General features: G+C 36.8%; 1 protein-coding gene across 7 annotated transcripts in view; it reads right to left on the reverse strand.

Annotated features, from left to right (window-relative positions):
- FAM19A5 (family with sequence similarity 19 member A5, C-C motif chemokine like) overlaps positions 1-9,213 on the reverse strand; it is an 854,206-nt gene that overhangs the window by 338,224 nt on the left and 506,769 nt on the right. For all 7 annotated transcript variants that reach the window (XM_019509361.1, XM_019509360.1, XM_019509359.1 and 4 more), the window contains exon 2: positions 4,421-4,570. In XM_019509361.1, the coding sequence (XP_019364906.1) occupies positions 4,421-4,570 (150 nt within the window). The remainder of the gene's footprint in view (positions 1-4,420; positions 4,571-9,213) is intronic.

A 9,213-nucleotide genomic window follows, 5' to 3' on the forward strand; every position in this document is an offset into this window, starting at 1 on the left:
TGACATAAATAAAATAGCACTGCCACCACTGTGTTCTGCGTCAAAACAGAGACAGTTCCTATACTCCATTTCTAGCAATTGTAATACTTGTATTTTTGTGAGACTGGGATGCATTGAGTGAAACACCTCAGGTATTCAACATAATTCTGTTTCATGTGGGTGAATTAGGATTCAATTATTAATCAATTTTGACCTCCGCACCTCCCAACAGGCTCTCAAACCTAATGAGGAGAGGAAAGCAGGAAATTATTGATTGAAGCTAATGTAGCTTCCTCTCAGATCCTGAATTCTGGGTTAAATAAAATCAATTGACACCTACATGAAAGACATGTTAAGTATCATGTATGAACATTACATCAAGATGGAGTAGAGAACACTGAAATGAATACTTGAAAAAGAAAATACCGTGTGTTAATTAGTAAAATGATGCCTATTCCTAAGATGTGTCAAAGAGCTCTATAAAATGGTAAGAAAAGCTAATATGAAGGATTATTTTTCTAAAGAAGCTGATTTTAAAAAAATAAGATTTAATTCCTGATGGTTATCTATAGGTGAAAATATTAATACTTTATTAATATTGTGTAGAAAATGACAGGTTTTCAAGACTGGACTCATATTTTAGCACTTCAGTGAAAGGTATTTCATATGGTAAAGAATAATGACAAAATGCAAGAGGAATTTTGCATTTTAATTACTGACCTGACCTTGCAGTAATACCTCTTGTAAAGTACAATACTGTACATACATAACTAGTAAGCTGCATTTCTGCCTCTCCTGTAACTTCCAATATTTAAACCATTCCTGTTTGGACTATTCATGGGTTATAGTTATTCTGATGACAATACAGATTGCTTTATCTTATGAAAGTGATGTTATGACCTGCTCTGCAAATTGTGATCTAAAAAAAAGAGCATCTATTGTTTATCACCGATTAGAAAATGGAAAAGAGCAAAAATGTGTAAATATTGTATCACACAACCACTTCTCTTGCATTTATGGGAATAAAACTGCACCTCAACCAGATATTTCTACAGTTAGGTAGCTGTCAGGTCCAACAGGTAAGTAATCTGTATAAGGATCAGGCTTGAGAACACAGGGAACCCTGACACCATTTTTTCAAGCTACACTAGAAAACTACTACCATTAAGTGAATGACTGGAAGACAGTAAATCCGAGTTCCTCATGCAAGCTGAATATCTCCAAAAAACCCCCCACCTTTGCCCTTCACGTTCTACGGAGACTAAATCCTGAACTGAGCTTCCAGCTTTCTGGTGTTTGAACCCACCTGCCTCATTTCTTATGAAAGGACACTAGTCAATATATCACTGGAAATCAGAACTGATTTTGGTAATCAACTCTCAGGACATTCTCTAAAAAGCAATCTCAACAAGTGCAATTTCAGACAATGCTTGTCAAGTTTAAGAGCCCTTAAATTACCCACTCTATTTTCCATAATATTTGACACTCAGAATTCAGCCCTTCAGAAAATTTATAGTATAACTGGATATACTCAAGAATGATCCTCAATGTGAAATAGTGAGCAACCTGTAGGTGGATACCATGGAATCTATTGCCAAGACCTTACATTGTTAACTTTATTAAAGAATTCCACAAGGGCTCTCTCTTATCAGATGTTTCCATAGTCTTACATTGTGCCTTATTAACTACTGCTTGGTCATTGTGACCTTCAGTGCCTTATACTAATTATTAAAGATCTGAAGTCTTATTCTGTTCCCTTTACTTCGCAAACTGTCCCATTAAAACCATAATATTCAAAGAACAAAGCCAGAGTAATCAAGCTGTTGATGTAATGAACTTATCAAAAATGCTTCTGAAAAGATAGTATTAGAGATTGTAGGAAGCAGAAAATCTAGTAGATGAATTACCAGTAAGCTTTTGAGATGAGTAATGAAGTTCAAAGCCTTTCACCAGTAAGTGTGGCAAAAACACACCATATGCCTCCTTCATAAGAAAGCCCTTATTAGTCATTTTGATGGAAAGAATGCTACAGTATAGTCTCATAAATCCAGACATCAAAAATCCAGAATTATTGAAAATCTGGCACTTTTTAAAACTACACTCCATCAGAGAATAGCAGCGGCTGGTCCCGGAGCAGCAGAAGGTGGAAACTTGCATGCAGCGGCTGCCGCCACCATTCATCACCCTGCACCGCCACTCCATGTGTAGCCACTGCTCCAGGACCAGCCACCACTACCCAACCCCTTCCCCCGCCGCTCCAGTTTAAAAAATCCAGAATTTTCACATTTCCAGAAGGTGCTCAGTCCTGTGCATGCTGGATTCATGAGGTTATACTATATTTAATACAATGAATGGGGAGAAGTTTCTAGAGGATTAAAAAGACATTTATAACTATTGACCTTTTCCCTCCATGTAGGAAGTAAAGGAATTCCTATAATGCTTGCAGTTATCACTTTCCTAAAACATCTTATAGGTTTTCAAAGGTTTTTTTTACCTTCTTCAATCCTGAATCCAAGCAAATGTGGACTGCAACTGTCCCAAACCACATTCTGTAAACCAAGGCTTCCAAAGGGTGGCCTGCAAGGTGGTTAACATGCAACCCATCTGTCCCTGCAGTCACACATCTCCACTGCCGTGCAGTAGAGGGCAGAGAGGTGAGATATCATGGAAGGGGGCTGGGGAACAGGGGCAAACAGCCTGCTGTAAGCAAAAGGAATACGACTTAAGAGTGCTGCAGGTATTGCCGTTAGGTAAGAGAATAAAGTCTAAACTTTATATTTTTAGGAGTAATTAAAGTGCTAACATTAACAGATCCCATTAGGACTATGCAGGGAAAAAATGAACTGCAAGAAGTAACATACAGATAGTTTGTAGCTTTTGTTTTTAGCTAACAACTTGACCACTTAATTTCAAAAGTAAAGGATTACAGAATGCATATGCTTTCTTTGGCTGTACAAAAATGGTCTAACCTCTTACAATAGTCTACTGGTTTCTTCTGTTTTGTTTTTGGAAGCAAAAAGAGGAATCACACTACCCTGTCCCTAGCAACCACAGATAAAGTGGAAGCACTTTTCTTTCGATACACAAAATTAGACCCTACCGCTTTAAAAGCTGAGCCAATTTAACATTGAGCATCCTTAACTGCTTCACCAACATTTTTCAATGATGGCTTGATAATACAAAACCCACATTTGCCTTCACAAAGCCTACCTTGTATTTTCAAAATGAGTAACTGAATGTGTGTTGACTTGTCCAATTTGCTAACAAACTGGCCCACACAATTTGCAATACTGGGTAAGGTTGTCCACTAAAAAAAAAATCCCTTAAGCTTTCAAAGAAACAACTGGGAGCAAGAGAATTTTAGAAACTGTCTCAGAAATTATAACAGGGACAGATCTGCTCTACAGAGTAGTAACAATAGTGAAAGCAAAATATAAAAATAGAATATATGCAATGTCCTATATTTAGCTTTGTGGGTAGGCACTGAAATCCGCTTTGAGATGTCTTCTTTGATAGGCAGTGCATGAGAACAAATTCTGATGCAGTGGTAGGGAATTCTCAGCAATGGTTTTATTTGAGGACCCAAACTATTATGCAAGTCATTTTTCAAAGGCAATACATGAATTTATTACATCTCCATATTGTTGTTGTTAGGAGTCTGGATCAAAACCCAACATTTTATGTCAACTATTTTTAGCAGGAGTCTTATTTCATTTTTCCTAACTGTAATATGAAAGCTTACCAATAAGTTTACATCAGCAGACTTACAAGGAAGACTGAACCATTGCTAATGTATTTCTTAGTTGTAACACAGCAGTTTGCTTGATTCACAAAATGATTTCAAAATGAAATATTTTCATGCATCCTCTACATCAGCATTTTTGCAGGCTGTACACTGCCACTGCATCTGCAGTGAATCATAGAGAATGATAATTTTAAGAGAAAGGAATACTATGTATGTACACTGTATATAGACACTAGATTCCAATTATATTATTAGCTATTTTTTTCCCCAAAACACACTGATTTTCATGCAGATGCAGTCACATTTGCCTTACGGAGGCATTAAACCTTTGGGGCTATTTTTCAGCAAGCATATCTATGATTTTATAAAGAATTAGAAAGGAATAAGAAACCCTAGCTAGTTCATGGGCTATACTGTCATTCATAGTATACTAATATAATACCATTAGCATCTCAGTTGCATCCCCAGCCTAACATGGTCACTAGAAAGTGCCAACTGATTGACTGTCCTCTGAAAAGATTTATGGTATTAATGAGTAATGCCCTGTTTTAGGGATTTCAATTCCTGGAAAAAACTAATCTTGCTGATACATGTAAAGGTGTCTGAATTGTAAGCTTTGGCATTGGAATAAACACAGAAACTTGATACCCGATCTTGTGTTGCCCAAAACTGATTGAATGGATCTTTGCCTCTTACCATCCACGCAGGCTGGCCTTGCTCTTGTTGTACCGGCAATCTGTCCTTTTTTACATGCACAGCGAGCTGTTTGTCGGGCTATAGTCCTTCGGGGCTGACTGCTATCTCTGTCCAAAGTAACAATCTCACATGTACCTGCAGCCAGTTGACCTGGAAAAAGAACCAGCAACAGGTACCAGAATCACTGAATGCTCTACAGGCAATCTATTACAGCTGAATAGAGTCATGGCCCAATGTCAGAGTAGACACTTCACAACAAATGAGAAGCCAGCTGATGGATATAATAAAGCTGAGATGACAATTTTTCTTTGTGGTGGACATATGAAAACCTTGCAAACTGTCAGAAAATGGTTATTGTTCTATAAAAGCAGGAGAGCTAGGGTCAAATGGGTTACTTTTACTTTTATGTGGGCTGGTGTAAAGGAACAACCCATTTTTTGCAGCAAAGAAATTAAACGTCACACTGTCTGTACACTTGCAGAGAAGAAATGTGCCAAAATACAAAAGATGAAGAAAAATTTGAAATATCGGACAATAACTTCCTTCTTAAAGGAGCCACACTTGTAAATTTAAGTTGTCATTTTTTAAGATGTAGTTTTATAACAAAACATTGGAATGTTTGAACAGATTTTCATTCAGTCCTTAATTTTTGCACCTCTTCATCTAAATACAATACACTTATGTACATATTTCTCATTACAAATTAGCTAAGGACCCTTTAAATGTTAAATATGCCATCAGCTTGCAAACCGTAGCTGGGAAACCTTATTTAATAGCCAAGTATTATTGCTTCTTTTGACTTATGTTGCTTTCCTAAATATTTCAGATTTGATTGATGCTCTAGACCAGAAAGATACAGAAAACCTTTTTGGTGAATATTGTGCCAAAAGTTAAACTTGTACACTTAAAATAAGGCATTTCTTTTGAAAATGTGAATTGTCCAGCCAATAAAAAAAAGTAACTGTCAATTTGTCTGAGCAAGAAATATGTACTATGGATATTACATTGGTTAATAAAATTGAAAAATAGGCCATCACTCTTAACTGAGCTGGTAATGTTATTTATCTCATCTAGAATTTATATGGCACAAGATATCACTTTTATTGAGGCCTGTACCTGTTTGCAATCAATTACAACCATTAGGTGAATGTGTGAAAAAATATGCTTAAACATCACAAGCTAACTACATCTAGTTCTCATAAAATTTCAAGCATGGAATAAATGTTGATGTGGTGATTATAAAGATGGACTGCAGTTTAAACAATATTTGTGGCGAACTGGTTTTAAGACTACTGAAATCTTAAAATCTTTCTTGTTTGGAGGGTTTTATGGTGTAAGCTATACATCTGAGCAAGCAGTTAAAATACAGCAAAATCTAATCTTTAAACTACTAAGTGTTCCCCAAATCAAATCCTTTATTTCATAGAAAAGACAGCAGAAAGCAATTAGATATACATTCCAAGGAAGTAAAGTCAGAACATGATTGAAATAATATTACCATAAACTGTATTTTTTTATTCTGCACATAATACAATTTTTACCCAGCAGATTCTTGCCCTTAGTGCTTTTAGGCTTATGATATTTCCTATTCCCTCAGGAAATGTGAGTATATTTTTAAAATAGTCAGAGGAGCAAAATATTGATGGCTGCCATCCAGCTATAGGGACCGATTCATCAAAGTCACTTATGCTATATGTTTCTATAACTTCACAATTTCAATAGTTTATACCTGTGTAAAACTGAAATAACACTGTGACAAAGTCAGGATTATAAACTCTAAAGATTTCTACATATTAATATACATCTTTTTAGAGGTTTTAAAAAGCAACTATCACCATAGTAATTAATGTCTATCAGGTGATTATACCAGCATAGAGAAGTCCTTAGCAGAACTTCTGAATCTCCTGTTTCCCCATTTCCTGTTTACAAGATGTCATGCATAAGGCGCACATATTTGTTTTTAAATTATTCCTTTTATTTTTTCTGCTTCTTTTCTTTCCCTCACTCATGACTCCAGTTAGTCATGGAAGTGTTATCAAAAGATATGGAACTGATTTTCCTCCACAAAAAACATTTAAACAGAGCGGGATTTCTTTCCGTATCTCAGATGCCTCATCCTGGCCTCTAGTATTTGCAATATCCCAGACGAACATAGCTGCCTTAATGTGTTATCTGTAGAGGTGCAATCATTGATGCATCTGGATTGTGACGGCCTGTGGTCTTTAAGCATCATGACTAAAACCTTGCAGTAGCAACTAAGATGGAACTGTAATCAGCAGAGAGGTTGAAGCAGAAAACAGGAATGTTCATAGTAGCCCATCCAACTGAGAAGGCAGCACAATGGATCTTGTTGAAATAATAGGAATTTAGGAATTTCAACATTAATTCTACCTTGAGCTCAAGATATAGCAGATTACTAGAACCAAGCAATGACTGCTAAAACTGTCTGGGACAAAAGTATAAAATTTCTTTGCAAGCTGAAGATGAAAGAAGGCTACCTGGTGTTTTAAACTAAGATAAGTATCAAAAAGGACCATGAGGCTTTTTTGAACTAGGATAAAATCAAAGCAAACACCTTCCATGGGTTGTAGGCCATTGCTATGGTTTTAGGAAACATTTCTCCTTTAAAAAAAAACATCGTTGTTTTGGTCTTGCTCAGGTTCAGTTTGCACCAGCTATTTTTCTTTTATAAAGGCTATGTTCTCCTCTAGGCACTATGACATCTTTCTGTTATTACAGTCTATGGAAATACATGAGATGTATAATTGGTTGTCAAATAGTAGGTATACTGCTGTAAGCAGAGTTTGCGTTTCCACAGGGCTTCCTGAAGCAGCGGGGAAAAAAAGAAAGATTCTTCCATGGATGAGGGATTTTGGTGAAAGAGACACCTTTTTTTGTTTTGTTTTTTTATTGGCATTATCTGCTCCTGCCAGAAAGGAAGCTAATCAGCAACACATTTTGTTCAATTGTGTCAAAGGCTGCAGGGAGAAAAGCAAGTAGACTGAACACTGAGAATGGTCTCCATCCATTCGCATTTGCATGTTAGTGCTTTCTCTGATTGTGAAGTGTAAAGGATATTAGCAGAGATCACACAATATTCAAGCCAAACTGATAATTTTATCTAGGGATATAATGGTGAAAATGGTGCAGTAGGGAAGACCTTCCTTATACATCAAGTATAAATATAAAGAATATTTAAGTGATATTGGAGAATATTGCATTTCTCAAGGATGTTAGCATTGGTACTATGCTGAAAGAAATTGATAGTCAGAAAGATACTGCATCAGTAAAAGCTAGATGTCCCAGGCAAATCTTGAGTACTTCTTCAGACAGCAACTCCCTACTACCTGGTCCCAAGAGAAAAGCATGGGTAAAATGCTAAAAGCATCTTCTTAGAATCTTGTTTTTCTGCATGCTCTTCTGAAGATTTTCTTTTCCTAAAGGGAGAGGTCTACCTGCATTATTTACTGTATGGATTGTAAAGGCTCTTACTAAGCCATAACTATCTGCTTTATATGTCTTTCTACTTCAAGGTTGGTAGGGAGAAGTGGGGAGAATGTTTTCTTTTGCTGCTCTGATTTCGTTTATTTTAAATAAAAGCAAAGATGGAAGTTATTTGATTTTTTTTCTGGTCTTGTGGTTACTAAACAATACAGACAGGTATAAATGAATATCTGCCTTTTGTGATTTTGTACTCTGTTCCTGTAAAACAGTATACTTGTATACACACTACACGCACACAGAAGGGAAAAATAAAAGAAATCAAAAGGGTTTTGAATTAAGATGACACTAAATAAATATATGACCTGTTTATATATGCGTGTATACATGTATGCATATATACATGTAGGCAGTGTATATGTATATAGGCGTGTCTGTGTGTGTTTATTTAGAATTACCATTAACATCAACTAATAGTTGAAAAAAGAAAAATTCTCTTCTCCCCCTACCCTTATGAAATAGTAGATATGGAAGACAAAGAGCTCTAACTTATACAGTGGGTGCGTATATATCTGCAATTAGTATGACACAAATTCCAGTGCAGATCACACTAGAGTCAGCTGCTCCCAAGCATGGCATCTGTATGTGTATCCAGACTGCAGCAGTTTGAATCAGGATGGAGCAGCCCCAGGCTGGCAGGAGGTCTGGGGGGTCAGCCTCAGGCTCTGGGTGGTAGCACTGAGTGGCAGAAGAGCTGATTGGGGCACGAGGGTGCTACAGTGTAGGGCTAGGAGACAGGCAGTCACCACACTGTAGCACCCTTGTGCCCCAGCCCCAGATTATACCCTCATGCCCCAGCCCCAGGTCACTGTCTATACATGTGTTAGGTGCAGTTATTTTTGCCGCTGCAGGATAGTACCATCCCTGACAACACTATCTTACAGCAGTGAAAAGTACTCTACTGTCATCTAATAGCATTGCACATGTAGACTGTGATGCTTTCACAGAGTGTAAGCCTACTGCTCAGTTAAGCACATGTGTAGATGCACCCAGTCGTAATGGACAGAACCAAACTTTTGTAATATGTTTGCTGTCCTTCATATCATATCCTCCAAAATGTATTTCATTAATTGCACATGTAGAGTTTCCAGGATGATCCATTTAATTTTAGATTTCTGTGGAGAACAACATTTCTCTTCTCTGCTACAAAATAAAACATTCTGGTTAAAGAAGGTCTGCTCCAATTACAACAAATGTAATATAGTTATTATGAGTTTCTAACTTATGCATGCTGAAAAGCTGAGGACTTCATTTATCCCTGTCTAAAAAGCAGGAATACAGGTGAAGAAAAA

This window comes from Gavialis gangeticus, unplaced genomic scaffold (genome assembly GCF_001723915.1).
Source record: "Gavialis gangeticus isolate Ggan-Ray unplaced genomic scaffold, GavGan_comp1, whole genome shotgun sequence".
NCBI lineage: Eukaryota > Metazoa > Chordata > Crocodylia > Gavialidae > Gavialis > Gavialis gangeticus.